This window comes from Notolepis coatsorum (assembly GCF_963971535.1).
Source record: "Notolepis coatsorum genome assembly, chromosome: 16".
Lineage (NCBI taxonomy): Eukaryota > Metazoa > Chordata > Actinopteri > Aulopiformes > Paralepididae > Notolepis > Notolepis coatsorum.
The window spans coordinates 59,637,989-59,658,524 of record NC_140180.1 but is presented as its reverse complement, the minus strand read 5'-3'; the positions used below and the strand labels follow the sequence as shown (position 1 = coordinate 59,658,524).

At 45.9% G+C, this 20,536-nt stretch overlaps 2 protein-coding genes across 5 annotated transcripts in view; both read left to right on the top strand.

Annotated features, from left to right (window-relative positions):
* LOC311242805 (uncharacterized protein) overlaps positions 1–11,231 on the top strand; it is a 49,281-nt gene extending 38,050 nt beyond the window's left edge. Inside the window, exons 16-17 of one of the 3 annotated variants that reach the window (XM_084331845.1) lie at positions 2,862–2,915; positions 11,112–11,231. In XM_084331845.1, coding sequence (XP_084187971.1) covers positions 2,862–2,915; positions 11,112–11,165 — 108 coding nt within the window. In that variant the 3' untranslated portion in view covers positions 11,166–11,231. Of the gene's footprint in view, positions 1–2,861; positions 3,625–11,111 lie in introns of those variants that run through there. The other 2 variants (XM_084331844.1, XM_084331846.1) reach the window with 2 other exon arrangements.
* Positions 11,232–12,306: 1,075 nt separating this feature from the next.
* Positions 12,307–20,536, top strand: part of mrpl11 (mitochondrial ribosomal protein L11) — a 110,711-nt gene continuing 102,481 nt past the window's right edge. Inside the window, exon 1 of one of the 2 annotated variants that reach the window (XM_084331247.1) lies at positions 12,307–12,387. Coding sequence is in view for 1 of the 2 variants with exons in the window: in XM_084331246.1 (XP_084187372.1) it covers positions 14,181–14,224 (44 nt within the window). In the remaining variant the exon portion in view is untranslated. Of the gene's footprint in view, positions 12,388–14,150; positions 14,225–20,536 lie in introns of those variants that run through there. The other variant, XM_084331246.1, reaches the window with a different exon arrangement.

Here is a 20,536-nt window from a genome sequence, read left to right as displayed (position 1 = left end):
AGATCCGGTACAAGAATCTAGTTCGTTGGTTGACTTTTTTGATTACATTGGATGCGATTTTGTCACAGGAAAGATTTGCCTCTAGGATGGAACCCAGGTATGTAATTTCATCTTACCTTGTGACAATATTGTCACCCACTATTGAGAAGCCGTCGGTCTTGCTGAGTTTGTTATTTGATCCGAAGAGAATGGATTCTGTTTTACCCAGGTGTAATGATAGTTTGTTATCAGAGAGCCAGGTGCAGATTCTGCCAAGTTCTGAGCTGAGGGTTTTTTCAACCTGTAACTTGTTCTTGTCAGAGACCAGCAGGGCTGAGTCGTCCGCGAACAAGAACAAGTTGCAGTCACAAGCTGACGACATGTCATTTGCATAAATTAGGAACAGTAGCGGTCCTAGTATGCTTCCTTGTGGAACACCACAGCTCACTGTGAGGGGGGGGGGATAGAGTACCGTTTACCTCCGCCATCTGTTCTCTCCCCTCCAGGTAGGATTGCATCCAGCTCACTGATAGACTATCAAAACCAATTGCTTTTAGCTTGTCAATCAGAATGGAGTGAGTGACAGTGTCGAAGGCCTTTTGTAGGTCCAGCATGACCATGCCGCAGTATTTGCCCGCGTCCACCTCTTGTTTGATGTGGTGGTTCAAATAGAGAAGGCATGTGTCAGTGGAGTGGGATGTTCTGAAGCCAGATTTGAATTCATAGATTAGATTTTTTTCCGCAACGTGCTTTTCGACCTGTTTGTAGACAATTTTTTCCATGACTTTCGAGATGGAGGTAAGAATAGAAACAGGGTGGTAGTTGCCTGGGTCTCATTTGCTGCCCTTTTTATGCAGGGGGGGGTCACTCTCGCAATTTTGACGTGTCCCTGTTTTATGGAGAGGTTTATAATGTGTGTGATGACTGGGGTGATGGCGGCTGCTGAGTCTCTGAGGAATTTGGAGGGGATGTTGTCATGGCCAGTGGCCTTGTTAGGTTGGAGGGCGCTCAGTTTTTTGAGTACCTCAAACACCAGTGGTAACTGGAGTGGAGTGTGATTTGACATCTTTCAGTTGTACATATTGAGTGCAGCCTGTGAGGTATGAGTTGAACCAGTGAAGAGGGGTGCCAGTGATGCCAATGGAGGCTAGTCTGTCTAAGAATGGAATGTGAAATGGTGTCAAATGCTGCAGAGAGATCCAGAAGTACAAGTATAGATTAGATTAGATTAGATTAGATTGTACTTTATTATCATAATATTCATAAACGAGATTTGGGACTCAAACTTAAGGTGCAGTAGTGGAATATAAAAAAAATCACACAGGTAATAAAAGAGAAACATAAAATACTATACAGAAACATAAAATACTATACAAGAAACATAAAATACTATACAGAAACATAAGATACAATACAATAAACAATGTTACAATACAATATACAAAATAACAACAATATACAAAATAACAATCACAGTGTCAGACGGTAGTGGGTGGGTATTGCACCGTGTATATTGCACTTGGGGGGTAGGATGTTGCACAGTGTGGGAGGAGGGGGAAGGGGTGAGTTATTGGTGCATATTGGAGTTCAAGGTGGTGATGGCTCTGGGTGAAGAAACTGTCTCTGAGCCGGTTTGTTCTGGCTCTGATGCACCTGTAACGCCTGCCTGATGGCAACAGGTCGAACAGGTGGAAGCTGCTCTGTTGAGGCAGTGTGAGTTGTGCAAGTCCTTCAGGGAGGGTAGGGGGCAGCCGATGATTCTCTATAGTGAGGAGACCAGAATTGGCAGCCACTAACTAGTAAGTAATTTGTTATTTTGACTAGGGCTGTTTCAGTGCTATGGAGAGATCGAAAACCAGATTAAAATGACTTGCTTACCTTAAAAGAACCTTTGTAAAAAGCTAAAAAGATTTCAAACTCACCTCTAACTGGGCGGCTAGGTGGTGCAGTGGGCAAGGCACTCACCACCAATGCAGGATACGCTGGGTTCGAGCCCAGCTCTCCGCATTGCTATCAGCTTGGCTGGTCGTTCATACTAATACAATTGGCAGTATTAGGGGGTGGGAAGCTGATGGGTGGGGATCGGACGTTGTGGACAGCGACTCCTACAGGTCTGTTGGTGCGCCTGCGCAGCAGAATCAGGAAGCGACGGGGGCGGCGTGCCCTCCCACGCAGACCCCCGACGCTGAGAGATCGCGCTGTGCAGGTGAAAAGATGCGACTGCTGCTTCCTCGAGTACCGGAGGGGACACGTGATGTAAGGCTTAGTCCACATTGCAGCCGGCTTGTGGGAGGCATGGCCTAACAGCGTTCGAGACAGGGGAGGGTAGAATTGGACGATATACAAACGATGGACAAAAATAGAAAATGGGAGAAAAAGTAGATAAAAAAAAAACTCACCTCTAACTTCTGTGTGGTGTAGCTGGAAGAATGCTCAAACCAAAGCGAGAACGGTTTCAAATATGATAAGAAGATACATGGTGTCAACCCAGCCCTTAAAATGTATACTGGGACACTGCACAATCAGTTGCTTTGACAATCAATGAGTCCCAAGTGACATGAAATGTCACCTCAGTTCTGCATATCAGACAGTCTGCTCCTGTTGAGTCTAACTCGGCAGAGAGTAGATTCTCCTACAGAGAGTATATTAGAGTATAGCTTATGGGTATAAATAGGGGAAAGTTCACAAGAGTTCATGAAACTAGGGTTTCATGAAAGGAGAAGCTGGAGAAAGTGTCATCTTCCCTGGGTGGGGCCATCTGCTGTTCAACCTGGGAGTTCATTTGGAACTTTCCTGACAGTATCAATTGTCATTCTGTCACCTTGGTTATCACAGCCCAGCCCGATTTGATATTCTTTATACCTCTTCTCTTTATTTGACAGATGCTTATATCGTTCCTAGTGAGGGGGTTTCTGCCTGATGAGGATGCCCTGAATGTGAGTGCCATGGCCCTTCAGAAAGTCAACAACTGCAGTATCTGATCTGTGAATTTTAGACATGCTTTTTAGTTATTGTGGTTCAGACATTTTAAAATGTCAAACTATTTATTGAATTTGTTTCAGTGCCTTGCGGAATGTGTTGCTTAATTCCATCATATCTCATTTCACAGTTTTTACCTCAAATACATACATGCTGTGAATCATTCCTTTTTTTTCTTTTTAAATGTGCAGTTAGAATGTTTTTGTAAAACAAGTCACCTCTGACCTGATCTGATCTGTATTGATCTATTACTTCATGTAGAGTAGACCTACTGTATTCGTCTACAATTCTTAAAGAATGTGTGATAATTGGACGTTTCCTCATGGTAACTGACTTTGTATTCCATTTCCATCAAATTCTAATTGATGACTTGAATTTCACTTCTGCTATGAACTCCAGGACCCTTTTGTGTGAATAAATTGGCAATGGCCAAATGTTTTCTTAGGACTAAAAGCACTTTCATACAGAGAGGTTTTTAGTATATTTGTTCATTTGACTGACCTCTTTGTGTAGCCTACTAACAGGACACCTCACTATTATCAGTCACGTCTGTCAAAAGGTTAATATCAATATAAATAAATAATGTATTGATATATCTAGCATTTGACCTCTTGCCTCTTTTCAAGTATGTTGCATTGGGGAACCTTGGTGGTGTAATAAATCTGGATCTTCAAATAAAGAAATTATTTAGAATTTTTATTTAATTATAAACCAACGGGGGGATTTGGGTGATCACATATAATGAAAGGTTATTTCATAACCTAGTTATATGAATACTGGCTGAGCGTCTCGCTCTGCCAATGAGATATCCTCTTATCTCCACGCACCGAGCGTGCACGCGAAACAAACAAATGCACCCACTTGCACGTGACCAAGCCACTCCCAATGCGTCTCCCTATATGACGCCGGAAATGGTCACGCTCCACCTTCCTCAGAACGATTTCCATAAGCGGAAACCCATCCAAGGGACCTCAGGGCGCTAAGAGCGAGACGCTCAACCAGTATTCATATAACTAGGTTATGAAATAACCTTTCGTTATATATCATACTTGGCTATCGCGTCTCGCTCTGCCAATGAGATATGGGGCAGAGCGGACACGTGGCCCGACAAGTGTACCCCCTGAGTGCCCGTAAGCCCCAGCCAGGGAGGAGGGGAGTCCCGTCCACCCGCCCGTCCTAACAAAGGGGGGGAGGCAGTCAACTCCACCAAAGTGCGAAAAAGGGGGAACCAGGCACCCCTGAACGCACAGCACAGGCTGGACCACGTGTGACACAGTACCCCGTGGCCCACACCCACACACCCCTGCTAGCCCACCAAATGGCGGGACGCAGGAGAGGTCCCAGACCTCAGAACCGCCTGGGAGACAGAACCCCCAGTCATGTCCACGAGGTAAAACTTAACGAAAGGACCCGGGGAGGACCAGGAGGCCGCAGCACATATGTCCTCCACCGAGGCCCCTCCTAACAGGGCAGCAGAGGCCGCCACTCCACGAGTGGAGTGCGCCCTGACGCCCCCGGGGGGGACCTGTCCAGCCAACGTGTAGCAAAGGGCAATGCCCTCGCACAACCAATGTGACAGGCGCTGCTTGGACAGCGCCTTACCCGCGCGGGGGCCACCGTAACAAACAAACAGTTGATCGGAAGCCCTGAGATCCTGTGTCCGACTGAGGTAAACCCCCAGTGCACGGACAGCACACGACAGGTGAAGGCTCGCCTCCAACTCACTAGCGTGAGGAGGCGGATGAAACGCCTGAACCACAATATCCCTGGAGCAAAAAGAGCTCCGGATATTCTTTGGCACGAAGACCGGATTAGGCCTCAGAGTCGCACCGCTATCGGCCCGAATAGACAGGCACTCAGGCCGCACCGAGAGAGCACACAGCTCACCCACACGCTTAGCGGAGGTGATGGCCAAAAGGAACACGGTCTTAAAGGACAGCCGATCCAATGGTGCCTGCTCAAGAGGCTCAAACGGGGCCTCCGACAACCGGCCCAGGAACAGTTGGAGGTCCCAACTCGGAGACAGAGAACGTTCCACAGGCTTGAGACGCCGAGCACCAAGCAGGAAACGTTTCATGAGAGGGTGGGCGAACATCGTACCGCCCTCAAAACCCACGTGACAAGAGGATATAGCCGCAGCGTATACCCTCACTGTTGAGGCCGACAACCTATTCAAGATAGACTGGAGGAAGGAAAGAACAGAGTCCAGGGGGCAGGACACCAGGTCCAGGCCCCCAACCTCACACCACTCTCGAAAAGCACGACACTTACCTGCGTAAACCGCGGTAGTGGACGGAGCGCGCACGTTCCGGATGGTGTCAACCACAGTAGGGTTAAGACCCATCCCCTCCAGACTCACCCTTTCAGCAGCCAAACCTTCAACAACACAGTGTTCCGCGTGCCTGAGAGAGGGCCCGCGGCGACCATGGAACAGACCACGGCGGGGCTACCAAGAGCTGGATCAGGACCGGGAACCACACAGCCGTGCCCCGGTCCGGCGCTATCAGGATCAAAGTCCTGCGCTCCCAACGTACCCGCTCCAACAGCTGAGCTATCAGGTGTATGGGGGGGAACGCGTACAGAATCCCGGGCGGCCACGGATACATCGAGAAGGCATCCGCCCCCAGAGGGGGGTTGTCCTTCCGACTGACCGAGAACCACAAGGGGCACTGGTGGGACTGTCTGCTCGCAAACAGGTCCACCGTGGCCTCCCCGAATCGGTCCCAGACCTGCCTGACTATGTCTGGATGTAGTCCCCACTCGTCGGGATGAGGACCGCCCCGCGACATCACATCTGCACCCACATTGTCCCTGCCAGGGATGTGGAGAGCCCTCAGACTGCGCAGATTGAGAGACGCCCATAGCCAGAGCTCGACCGCCGCCCGGTGCAGACGGTGGGAGCGTACACCTCCCTGTCTGTTGATATACAACGCTGTCGTCGTGTTGTCCGTCCTGACCAACACATGCTCGCCCACCACCAGGTGGCCGAGCCGCTTGAGGACCAGAAGGACCGCCTTCAATTCCAACACATTGATATGTAGTGCAGACCGGGCAGCATGGTCCGGCCAGCTGCCCCCTACTGCGTTGGCCCGACACGTTCCCCCCCCCATCCCGTGAGGGAGGCGTCGGTGAAGACCGTGACGTGTGATAGCCTGCTGCCCATGGAGATCCCGCTGGTGAGGGCACCAGGCCTCCCCCAGTGGTCGAGATCCCCCAGTACTGACACGGGAACCTTCAGTCGCTTCCACTTGCCACTCACGGGTCTATTTTCATACTGAAAAACCACCGCTGTATCCTCCTCATGAAGAGGAGGCCAAGAGGGACCACAGGTTGAGCAGATGCCATCATACCGAGCAGGCGCATCACGGACAGCGCCGTAACCGTCCAGGACGGAACCTCCTGAGCGAGTTGAGAATATCCTCTCGCTGTCGCTCTGAGAGGGTTGCCCTCATGGGCCTTGAGCTTAGAACCAAGCCCAAGTACTCCACCTGTTGACTGGGAAGAGGAGTACTCTTCTCCCAGTTTACAGCTAAACCTAGACTGGTGAGGAATTCCACCACCAGCCTGGTATGAGACCTGGCGATTTCCTCTGACCGACTGAGGAGCAGAATGTCGTCGAGGTAGAATAGAATTCGTATCCCCTGACGACGCAGAGGCCCCAGCGCGGTCTCCACGCACTTGGTGAATGTGCGAGGGGCCAGAGAGTAGCCGAACGGCAGCCTCTGGTATTCGTACGCTACGCCCTGAAAGAGGAAGCGAAGGAATTTCCTGTGAGGAGGGAAGATCGGGATGTGAAAGTACGCATCCTTCAGGTCTATGGAGGTGAACCAGTCTCCCACTCTGACAGTGCCTAGCAGGTGTTTGACGGTCAACATTCTGAACCGTCTCGCCACAATCAGCCGATTGAATGCGGACAGGTCCAGAATAGGTCTGACACCTCCCGATTTCTTGGGCACCAGAAAATACCGGGAGTAAACGCCACACATTGCATCCTCTTTTGGGACCACGATGATGGCCTGCTTTGCCAACAGAGATTGGATCTCGTCGGCCAGAGCTGTCACTGCTGCGGACCCTGACAAAAGGGTCTATACCAAACCCAAAAACGGAGGGTGGGGTTGTGCAAACTGCAACACAAGCCCCCGCCTCAGCGTTCTCTCCATCCACCTCGACATATGGCACTGCTGTAGCCATACGTGATGATAATCCCAAAGCGCACCCACCGCCAACTGGCGCTGGTCTGCCAGGAACCGTAGATAGGAGGCCCGGTCCCACCCGCTGTGCGTTGCCAACCCTGGACTCGCCAACCGTGCAAGCAGGGTGTCTCGCAGAGCCGGGATATCACACCCTGACTCTACCAACGAGGTAATCGCACCCAAGGGGGGACCCCGACAGAAATGGCCGGTCTGATACGGGGGGAGCGGCCATCACCCTTGGTGACATAAGCTCCCCCACTGAGCATCTTCCCGGCATGGACTGCTGAGGATAGCCTGCTCTGCAGCGGACATGCACGGCGTGTGGTCCCCACACTGCCCGATAGGGTGGGTCCCTACACACCGTAGCCCTGTAGTGATATTACTACCACCCAAACCACGCCTGCCTGACTGACCACCGGTGGTATTCCGGTCGGGGGAGGCACTAACGTGATACCCGGCCTGGCGAGGGTGGGGCTGGGGGAACTCACGCTGCGACCTCCTGGGCCTCGAGTCCCCCCGCTGACAACCTTTTCCGCCGACAGACACAACACCAGGCTCACCAAACACAGACGCAGAACGTGTGGTGTGGGAGCCGCTTGACAGCACAGCATTCTCACAGGCAGACCCAGGCCTAGCTAGCAACTGGGTGTCAGCCCCTGTCCCCATGAGAAGCGAAACGTGGGGCCGCTTGCGCTTCACTGAAAGCATGCATCCCGCAGCCAAAGGGAACAAATCAGAGCCCTGTGTCTCATAGCGTAGCGGGGGGGAGTGACCGGAGAGTGTGCTAGACACAGCTAGACGGCGACGGTTTTTTAGGGCGTGCTCATCTAATGTTTTCTTTGTGCCCAGGGTATCTCAGGCGGGGGAAACATGGCCGCCGGTCGGGGGCCTCGCCGCAGCTGCTGGCGAGGCCGTGCTGTCACCTCTGGCGGGGCGGTGTGGGGCCCAGGTCAAATACCGCCCGCGCCCCTGTGGACAGACCAAAAAGTCCCTCTGCGGAGAGTGGAGCCCTGAGGAGGGGAAGTCTTCTCTCCTCCTCAAGGGGAGACTGCTCCAACCAAAGATGCCTGTGAACAAGTGTTGACAGCATCCTAGCCCTCCCTGCGGTTATAGCTTGCGGCTGGGTCAAAAGCTGTATAACCTCAAAAACATGCCCAATGTTTTTGACGTCGGCTGGCCCTAAGGCCCCACCACCCGACACCATTGTGGACAGAAAAGCAGCCAAATGAGCAATGTTATTGGTTGCCGCTAAATTCCGTCCTGCGGCGGTATAAGCTTCATCAGCCCACTCAGCCACCTGCCGGGCCGACTCGCCCTCTGGCGTCGGCTTCCGGGTGGGATACCGTTCAACCATGCCAGGGCAAAGGACCGATGCTACCTGGCCCTCTAAGCACGGCACACCTGCCTTGCACCCTGTCGTCAGCCCATCCACCCGTATAAAGGGTAAATAAGCCTCAGCAAAACCCCCCACATTAGACACCGATTGACCTTCAGCAATGAAACGGTTAAGAGGAGGGAAGAGTGGCGACAGCCCACGGCGGGGAACATGGGAACGGCGTCCCAACATTGTAGCATTAGCATTAGCCGCACGCTCTAGGATACTTGGAAAAACACCCAAAAAATAATCATGACGACCATGTTTTCCCAAATATCCCGCCCCACGCCAATACATCACTCGGTTGTCTCACGGGACAACGAGCAGTATTACCCATGCTAGTATCAATGCCTGATAGCGCAGGCCCTACCTGTGCACGACTTAGCTCGACTGCTAACCGTCGCGCGACGTCCCTCGGTCCGCTGTCACGAGACGAGGAAAACCCAGGACAGGACCGCTGCGCTGTTAGGATGTGCCGAGAAGGTTCCGGGGGCTGGTGAACTTCTGGGCGAATACCCAACATTGTGTAATTTCTCCCTGCGTATCATAACAACTAGTTCACGGAGTGCACTGCTACTTCCGCATTGGAAACGAAATGAGGAAGGTGGAGCGTGACCATTTCCGGCGTCATATAGGGAGACGCATGGGAGTGGCTTGGTCATGTGCAAGTGGGTGCATTTGTTTGTTTCGCGTGCACGCTAGGTGCGTGGAGATAAGAGGATATCTCATTGGCAGAGCGAGACGCGATAGCCAAGTATGATATATAACGTATACTAAGGCTATGTTCAGACTGCAGGAAAAAGTGGTTTTTCTGATAATTTTTTTCCCACAACAGTGAACAGCACAAATCACATGGAATCTGATATTTTCTGATTTGGGTCACTTTCATAATATGAAATGTGGTCCTAAATCAGATACAGGTCTGTCTAAACAGTCATATTGGAATTCATGTGACTTTTACGCAGGGGTGTAACGTACTTGAGTAATTGTACTTTGTTACAATACTTAAGTACTGTTTTTGGGGATTTGTACTTTACTTTAGTATTATTAGGTTTGTTATATTTAGTATATTTGTTTCTCTGGCCATCTTCTGTAGCTTGTCACTCTGACAGTCAGAGTGACAAGCTACAGAAGATGGCCACATGCAAATAGGGTCAGCTAGCCAGTATCTGGTTTGGTAAACTGGCAAGCTGAACCCATTTGTTTCTATTAGCATTGCTACAAAATGCTAACAAGCTTTCAGTGGATATTTTCACTAACCAGTGCCGAAATAAAAAATTATTTTCAACTATTTGACAAGAACCTTAGGCTGTGCAATGTCGAACCCACGTATAAAAAATATATACAAAAAAGATATACAAAAAAATGAACTAAACCAGGCGGCTGGGTGGCGCAGCGGACATTGCGCTCGTCACCAACGCAAGAGACACCGGGTTCGACTCCGGCTGTCGGCGTTACCTCCGGCTTGGGCCGGCCGTCATACTAACTCAATTGGCAGAGTTAGCAGGTGGAAGTCGATGGGTGGTAATCTGGACGTTGTGGACAGCGACTCCTACAGGTCGGTTGGGGAACGCCTGCACAGCAGAGACAGGAAAATAGCGGGGGTAGTGTGAGCCTACCACACGTTACACCTCGCCAAATGAGAGTCCGCGCTGGCAGGTGAAAAGATGTGACAGGCTGCCTCCACATGTATCGTAGGGGACATGTGATGCAAGGCTTCTATCCTCCCTACAGCCGACCAGTGGGGGGCATATGCGAGCAACGTTCAAGACAGGGGAGGGGAGATTTGGCACGGCTAAATTGGGATGGGAGAAAAATAAAAAATAAAAAAGTGGATCAAAAAAAATTAAGAACTAAACCCTTTATTCTTTCCAAGGCTGTAGTTTGGCCAACTTTACAACTGGATGCTGTGATGTGAATGCCGTCCATGTTAGTTTACCTTGACATGTTTTTTCAAATTCGATGGAGAAGTGCATTAAATCATTTTAATGCAAAAAAATGTGTCCTCTGTTCTTTAATTTCAGCATTGTCTATCGCATAACACATTCCATTGTGGGCCGAGTGTATGCTTGGTTTCATTCCAGCCTTGCCTAAACACCAGCTGATGATTTCACTAATTGGCTCACCTCTTCAACTAACTCACCTGGTGCAATGTGTAGTTAAAATGAAAACTTGGCCCACGATGGAATGAGTTTGAGACCCGTCTATTCCTTGCAATAAAAAATAGAAACCTTTTTACTTTTACTCAAGTGTGTTTTAGCCAGATACACTCAGACTTTTACTTGAGTACGATTTTGAGACGGTACCCATACTATCACTATAATTTCTGGGTACACTATGCACCAAAGTTATGGAACACACTACCTATGGACATTAGGGAAGCTAGATCTCTTAATATTTTCACAAATAAGATAAAAACGTACCTCTTCACCATAGCCTTCTAATACACTCCATTGTTGATTGTACTGTAGCACTATTTTACTCTGTCCATTCTATTTTATTGCACTGCACTGTTGCATAATTTTACTATATTCTATTCTACTATTTTATTGCACTGTATTATTTTACTCTACTTTTTATTACAGGTTCAAAACGGTCAGGTATTAAACAAGAAAGACTGTCAGGCTTTAAAACGGTAGGACCCAGGCCTAGAACTGCACCCTGAGAGAGGGAACTGCGCCCTGAGAGGGAGGTTTGCCCTGAGTGGGAGGTTGGAAGGGTCAAAGTGGGTATCAAATAGGAGGGAAGACTGTCAAGTTTTAAACTGTGGATACCAAACGGAGAAGGTAAAGAAGACGACTTTGAACTGTTAAACAGTAATCCAGAATTGTTTTATTACCCTGTAAAAAAAACATTTGATATGTCTGCACTTTATGTGCTCATTTTATGTCTATTCTATTCTACTATTTTATTGCACTGCACTATTGCACTATTTTACTCTGTCTATTTTATCTTACTCTTTATTATTGTCTATTTAAAACTGAATCAAACCATAAACAAGGTGGCCTGTTGGGATGCTAGATCCTAATGTGAAAAACTGTGATTTTATGTCTGCACTTTATGTGCTCATTTTATGCCTGTCTTTTTTTCTGTTGTGAAGCACTTTGAGCTGCAGTTTCTGTATGAAAGGTGCTATACAAATAAAGTTTATTATTATTATTATTATTATTATTATTATTATTATTATTATTATTATTATTATTATTATTATTATTATTATTATTATTATTATTATTATTATTATTATTATTATTATTTATTACACTTACACTTATTACACTCTAGATTGACATTGTCACAATTATGCGCTGGCAATTTATAAATGAACCCATAAACTGTGACTCAGGAGCGTGACCAGTTCACACTGGAATCTGATTTTGGCCACATCAAAAATGTCAATAATAATGATAATGTGAACAGCCAAACACAAAAATCTGATCTGACAAATAAATCAGAATTGAGCACTAAAGCTTACAGTTAAATTAATTATGTAGTAGGCTAGGCCTAGACTGAGTTACATTTATGAACCAGAAAATACCAGTTCCCCCCATAAAAGTCGCATTTGCCCCCTTTCGCAAGGAACATATCAGTGTGCATCAAGCTCAGTTTGTGATGCTACTGCTGATATTATCCGGCTGGTGGAGACTGGATATTATAAATGGTTGTGAACTTGTGTCCAGAAACTATTATCTGGTAAAATATCCCTGTGATAGAGCAGTAATGGTGGTGCAGCTGCCCCTCCATCCAGCAGGTGGCAACATTGCCGTTGGTATAGTAAAAGAACAGCTGGTTACAATAATCCAAGATGGCTGCGCCCTGCATGTTGCTGGTTACGGCGTGAACGTACAGACCAAGGGACAGGTATGTCACCGTTTTATGTAATTTAATTGACGATGTATAACGTTGTCATATTTGCGTTCTGGTATAACGTTACGTGCAAATTGGCAAACATTTTGAGAATGTACATTTTTAAGAACTTGAGTGGGGTAAATTCATCCGCCAGATTTTCCACAAGCCTGCTAGCTACTGTATCTGTATTGTCTTTTTAACAGTTCAGTCTACATTTGTGAACGTGAGCAGGTGTCCTAAAGAGTACTCTAGTTGTGGTGTCCTGTCTAAGAAGAGTCTAAATTAGCTGCAGCATTGAGGGTGGCATGGTTGGCAACTTGCCATTCTAGAGGACGCGGGTCACTGGTTTGATCCCTGGCTGTGACTCACAGAGACCCTGTCAAAAATGTCCTTGAGAAAGACACTGCACTGCTGCCCCAAAGATGCTGCTGGGAGCCTGGGACTATAGATGTATACCTGAGACGGAAACCATGATGAACTGTAGCTGTGTGTTTGTATAGTAGTGGGTCGTGCAATATAACCAATTATTAGAAAATGGGTCTTTTCCCTCATAATTCATAGCCATGAGTTCTGGCTGAAGAAGAACCCCCTATATCTACACATGGTTCCAGATGTGGACGTTATAACCAAACCATAGGTTATAATAACCACCACACCAGTCAGTAGCTTTTCATCCATTTCCTGTAGCGTAAGCTTAGCTTAGCTTGTCTCTTGTTGCTGCTGTTCTGTTTATTTGTTCAAAGGAGTGTGGGCTATTCCTCTTGAATGAATGAATGAATGAAAACTTTATTTAACAGATTGCAGAATGGGTACAATACAGTACGGCTCAATACATACAATTGTTAAGGGGATGCAGACCTGAGAAAGACTTTGTCTTGTTTCCATCAGGGTCCCCCATTTTCAATTCATATAGACATTTATGACATACACAACATACATGACATTTATGGCATAGGGACATATAGGTATTTAGTACTGATACATTTGTGACATAGGCGGTATTCAAATATACAGTACTGTTACCCCTAGATCCTGACAGAGTATATACATGATGGGGAGGGGACTGTACATTAGGAGGGGGTGGGTGGGTGGGAGGGAAATATACATACGGCGGGGAGGGAATATATACATGCGGTGGGGAGGAGACTGTCTATTAGGAGGTGGTGGGGGTTTTGGGCATTTACGGTGGCCAGTTTCGAATTGCAGCCTCCCGTAGGTGCTCTTTAAGAGCGGTTTTGAATGTGGGCAGGGATTCACATTCCTTTACAGCTTTGGGTAGGGCGTTCCACATTGTTGTGGCATAATTGCGAAACGTGTTTAGTCCCTTGTTTGAGCCGAATCTGGGTTTCACATGATTTGTTGAGCTTCCTCTGGTGTAGTGGTTGTGGTATTCACTGACCTTTGGGAAGTATTTTGACATGTACATGGGCACCCCGGTCGTATAGTGTATCTTGTAGACCAGGCCCATTGCAAGTTGCTGTACTCTGTCGTCTACTCTAAGCCATCCTAGGTTGGCAAAGTGGGCAGGGGTGAGGTGGGTTCTGGGGTTCAGGTCAAGCAGTAGTCTGACCAGTTTGTTTTGTGATGTTTGTAATTTTGTTTTAAGCGCCTTTGAGGTGCTTTGGTACCATGAGGTGCACGCATAGTCATAGTACCCTTGAATGAGTGCTCCTGCCAGAGTCTTCAGGGTATTCTTGTTTACCAGAGAGGAGATCCGGTACAAGAATCTAGTTCTTCACATTCTTTCTTTCATTTGACGAGGCAGATGACAAAGACTCAACTGTAGGGCCCCACAAGAGGACGCCATGTTAGATGTAGACGGATTAGACTGCAAGTCACCTCTATTCAGGTACAAGGCTCTGGTTTACATGTGTTCAAGGTCAGCTGTTGGTGCCACATACAGTACCATACACCATCAGTGAGCTGGGACCCTAATAAGGCATCTGTTTTTAATCGTATTTATATAATGAACATGTTATCTTGCTCCCAACTGTGTGTTTACGGAGAGATCAATGTTCTATGCCATACGGATCTTCATCAGGATGCAAATCAAATGATTGTCATTCCCATGCTTAATTATGTCTTAACAATCGGGTTGATATCATTAGTTACCCAGATGCTGTGCAATAACAAACACATATTTTTTGACCACTTGAGAATTTGGGGGAGATCCCTCCAAAAGACCACCTTAAGACCCCAACACATTGAAGTTCATACTGTGATTTGGTATCAATAACTTTTAATATCTGAAGATCCTTGGACAAAAATGGCCATTTCAGTGGTTGAATGGCGAGCACTCCTTTCTGAAAATAGGCAAGCCATACATATTCTGAATATCCTAAGTCTTTAGTTTATGGTTGTAAAATAACACATTTTACGTTCTAATCAAGATGTCATCCCCCAGTAAACAGATAGACTCGCATTCTTTCTTGTTGAAATAATCAGAAGTTGGACCATTTAAAAAGCTTTGGGGTAAGTGTTCTGGATTTTAAGTTTAGGTAACATGTTTCGGAGTAAGTAAAATTAAATTACATGACATACTGCCCGGGGGATCTGATTTCACTCTATGTTAATTTGTCCGCCTGTGATGTGAAGCGAGCAAAGTGTAGCATACATATTCAGCCGGGAACCAGCAATAAGTACACCAGCGTGACCAGTCTGCCCTGGGCTTAATCTGTCACCTAAACAGCATTTTATGAATTAAAGTTGTTATATTGCCTGGTCTCTGGGCCTAATTCTGGGGTGTTGGGGGCTCAACATTCTGCAACCCTCAGTCAGACTGAGCTGAGGATTCTGAAATCTTAATGCAGTAAATGAAAGCACACAAGGGATTTACAATTAGCTAGTCTGTAGCTTCTCTTCATATATCCATGCCTAGTCCTTAAGCATATTTTAAATACAGTGAACTTAAGTTGTTGAAGTAGGGCTGGGCGATATAACGATAACGATAAATATCGTGATATATTTTAATAATCAATATCGAATATCGAAATAAAATAAAAATCGTTTTTTTATTTTTTATTTTTTTGTGACCTGCAACAGGGCAGTGGACAGACTTGTCTTTCTTGCCTGCAACTTAAAGTAATGGCTTTGCTTGTCCAAATGACAATACTGACCAAATTGAGATTTATTTTTCTCTTGTCCATTTATTTTGTTTGCTTTCTAATTTAAAATACATTTTGAAACCGTCTGTACACAGTAGACTATGTGTGCTAGCAGAACTAGACTCCAGTCACGAGTCACAGTGCACATGTGCGGTGGTTTGTCCACCAAAAAAGCGCCAAAAGATCGAAAATAAACTAACAGAGCCAGAACTGTTCAACTCCTCTGGAGCCACAGCCAGCAGAGAAGCCGGTTTACTTTAGCTTTTAAACCAGCTGCAGCCTGAGAACTGGAGTGTGAGGGGATGTAACACTAAAGATGGCGGCAACGACAAAGAATTGCTGCAAAATAAACATACACCTGTTGTTAATTTTTTTTTTTTTTTTTTTAATACTTATAATTATCGATATCGAGAAATAAAATAAAATTATCATATCGTTATCGCGATATGATTTTTTTCCATATCGCCCAGCCCTATGTTGAAGCCATATAATTACAAGATGACAGATTCTTCATATTTTGTTGTAAAATAATCTATTCCGCTATAATTATGTCAACATTAAGTTGGCTTACTGTCCTAGTGGTTCTGCGATTCATTAACTAGGCTATACAACAATATAGCATTTTTATTAATTTATTCATGTCATACCACTAGATGGACTGTCTTAAGTCAATATGTCATACCACCACTAGATGGACGTTACGTAAATTACAACCTCTTAAGCTGCAACGTCCCTCATGCAGGCCTGTACAGTGCGATATATATATCGCACGTGCGACACTGACGTCAGTCTGTGCGATGAATGAATTGACTTTAGTAGCACTGGTGCGATGGCCCGTGGCGCAAGCAAAAAAAAAGAAAGTGTGACGGTAAATTGAATGGACCACAGCGCCACGCTATCCACTTGGTACTTGTAGTCTCGTGCGATCAAAAACAATGTCCCGTCTCGCCTAGAGTCCATAATCAAACACCAAATCCCATAATCCCTAGCGAACAATATCCCTGCGACTAAATTGCGAGCTCAATGTACACTGACTGGGTGACTTCGACAAGATGAAGCGCTTTTTTAAGGTATTAAATCCAACAAAAGAAGTACAAGATCAAAACCCCAAACGAGCCCGAGAGGGACCACCGTTAATAGAAACGAGACAAAAGGAGAAGATTAACAAGATGTACAGATATAACGCAGAGTGGGAAAATGATTTTCCGTGGATATTTTTTAATGAGGAAGCACAGCTATTATTATTCTGTCACTGGTGCCGGGAGACTCCGGAAAAGATCCGATCAGAGAATCCTTATGTCGCGGGTAACAATATCCTAAAAAGGGATAACATTAATAAACACAATACGTCCCATCGACACGTTCTTGCCCAGGATGCCTTCAACGCTAAATAAACTCCTGAGCGGGCCGGCACCCTCTTGCACTCGCTGACTAAACACGACCAGAGCGGATGATGCTGATCTCCGTGAGGTAAAGTTTAAGATGAATGTGACATATTGCATCGCCAAGGAAGAAATGCTATTCACTAAATTTAAGCCGCTAATTTTACTCTGTAAAAAGAACTCCATCGTATGGCTACTTAAATTCCCCTCCGGGATCAATAAAGTATTAATTATCTATCTATCAATCAATCTATCTATCTAATAACGAGACAATATGCAAATAAGGTAATAATAATAATAATAATTAATTTAATTTATAAAGCCCTTTTCATTCATGCAGAGTTCCTTGTACTTAGTTCTGATTAATGCAATAGTGTGTGTGTGTGTGTGTGTGTGTGTGTGTGTGTGTGTGTGTGTGGATCTGAAAAAGTGGCCAGCAGACATGATGCTGGAACTGTGACACGTGTGCAGTGCACACACACACACGCACGCACACACACACACACGAATAATAATAATAATAATAATAATAATAATAATAATACATTTATTTATTTGGTTCCACAAATATGTACAGGTGTTTGTATGCATTATATCTATTTGTTATGTTGGTTTATAGGTGTTTCTAGGTTGGTTTCTAGCTTTCCCTGTAATCTGAGTCCACACCAGCGCTGCCTGGTCTCGGACTGCTTCATATCGGTTATATGGTTATGTCCTTGTTCTTTTTGTTTTACATTATGGGCAAATAAAGAGAGAATTTGTCTAAAAGCATTTCTTGTTAAAGTTTGGATTTTGTGTGCCCTGTATGCAAGATTCATGTCCCTTGCCAGTCACATACCTATTTAAGTAATGAACTGCACTACTTGTGGTTGTTTTTAGAGATTTTAGAGACGTTTTATACTCGTGCTACAAGATTTTGGCCTGTGCTACAAAACTATCAACCTCTGTAGCACCAGTGCTATGTGCAAAAAAAGTTAACGTACAGCCCTGCCTCATGGGAAGTTTTTTGGATTTTTTTGCAATCTGCACTTTGGCGACCCCTAGTGGCTCGGGTGTGCATATTTTGTAATACAATATATATATCGAATTGAAGGCTTATTTGTTGCCTGTCGATAGCGGCAAAATCCGACAAAATCCGCTCAGCGGTTCTCGAGTTACATGCCGGTATTTGAGGCTTGTGCAAAGTACACAGTATTGCGCAAAATACCACTCCCGACTCAGGCTGCAGTAGTTCCGTCAATCTAGATCCGATCTCGAAAATTATTGTGGATCGTTGTAACCAATGAGTGTGGCTTTCCAATGATACCCCACATGGGGATCTAAATAAAAAAAAAACACGAAGAAACACGAAAGCAGGAAGAGCAAAACAGCAGAATGAATTGAAGTCTGAGTTTTTCTTTGTACACAGTTTACCAAAATCACTCCTAATCACTCATTTCTGAATGGATCTTTATGAAATTTGGATATGTACTACATAAGGCTTCAGGCTATGGCTCCGTCTGGATTTGTAAGCCATACCACCTTCTGGGGAAATACTACCTCTGGACTACTAACTACTACAGAAAAACTTGAGTAACAAGTTTTTTTACAACTCAAGTTCAGACCTATGTAACTCTATTACGTTAGCACTAAAAGTGAATTCCTTTTCTGGAATCAGAAACTTCAGAATGTGATCTTTCAAAAGAGACCAGGTTCATGCATGTGCTATAAGAATAAAGTATGTTGTTCTGGTTTGCAAACAAAGTATGCAGTCCTCAAGTTCAAGTTCAAAAATTGCCACTTTTCTGCCCGCTTGTTAAGAGGTTTGTTCATGTCATACCACTAGATGGACTGTCTTAAGTTCATATCATACCACTAGATGCAGTGGTGCAGTGGCAAATTGACAGTAGGTCAAACGCTCCACGCGCGCGCATGCACAGTTTTTTTTGGCACAGATTTTTTTTTTTTTTTTTTGCCTTGAAATAGAGAAGCTGAAAAAGGTAGCAGCGTATGAAACTTTTGTATCACAAACAGTACTGTATTTGCAAATCTGGTATATGTCATAAATGTATAGATGTAGCAGTACTGTCTATCTGTATGTCGTGTATGTCATATATGTTATGATGAATTGAAAATGGGGGACCCTGATGTAAACAAGACGAAAGTCTTTCTCTGGTCTGCATCCCCGTAACAATTGTATGTATTTAGCTGTACTGTACCCATTCTGCAATCTGTTAATAAAGTTTTCAATCAATCAATCAATCAATCAATCAATCAATCAATCAATTCAGCCATTGGGTGGGACGGTCATGTGACCCAAATCAGCCAATGGAAGCGAGGGTCCTTAAAGTGTGGGTCCTTAAAGTGTTGCGGTCCTGAGAGTGTTGGTGCTCTCGTCCTGCAGCTGGATACTATTGCCTCACAGCGCGGCCATCAGCGCGCGGCCCAGAGAGCGCCGCTGGCTCTGCGGCTCTGCAGCTGCATGCTTCTCCGGGAGTCCGGTTGGATAATGCCATGTAAAAAGTCGCATGCCTGACATATCGGCATGTAACTCGAGAACCGAGGTACGGATTTTGGCGATCCAGATGGCATTCGAACGGCAACGAATAGCGCTTTCGGTATTCGGTAATTTATATGTTCGGCGAAAAATGCAGCCCCGAGCCTTCAGATGCTCGCAAAGGGCAGTGAAACTGAAACTGAAAAACAGTGAAACCCCGGACATTTCGATGAATTAATAAACCCCCCCCCGGACGCCCCGGACAGGGCGTGAAAAGAGGACATGTCCGGGCAAAAGAGGACGTTTGGTCAGCCTACTCTACCTGTGCTTTTGTTATGTAAAAACGGTGGCCGCGGGCCGAGCCGATACTTAGTTACAACGAATGGGAACAGCGGATTTTTGTGTGCGTGACTGCGCGTACACGCGGGAACATATCCGTGCGTGATTGCGCGTACTTCAGCCTCAGTGACCGAGGTAAAACGCCGTTATACCGCGTTATACCAGCACTGCAACACTGACTAGATGGACTGTCTTAAGTTCACCACTAGATGGACTGTCTTAAGTTCACCACTAGATGGACTGTCTTAAGTTCATGTCATACCACTAGATGGACTGTCTTAATTTCATGTAATACCACTAGATGGACTGTCTTAAGTTCATGGCATACCACTAGATGGATTGCCAAACTAAGAAATGGGTCTAGCTGGCTGACAAAGCAGGTCAGTGTGGACATCGGCATGCATCTTTTAGTCCTGTGTTTTTCAGGAACTTTTTTTCATTTCAACCTTGGTTTAAAATAGTTTCTGAGGTTTCCCAAATGATCATAAAAATTGTAAACAATAAGGGCGGCTACGTGGTGCAGTGGGCAAGGTGCTTACCACTAGGGATGCCCCGATCGATCGGCCACCGATCGTTATCGGCCGATACTCAGTATAAATATGCAATCTGTGAATTCCGATAATGAGTCATATTCGCCGATCGCGGAAACCGATCAAGCGAAGCTCTCACTCGCTGTCTGTCTCAGACACACACGACCTGCAAACTGCCGCTGCTCCTCCTCCCTAGCCCCGCCCGCCCCGTGTAGAGTTTGTAAACAGGACTGAGAGGCGGCTCCTCTGCTCGAGTCTGTAGTGCATTCGACCTGCGCTAACGTTAGCTACCTAGCTATCGTTACTGTTTAAACAAAATTACCCAGTCAA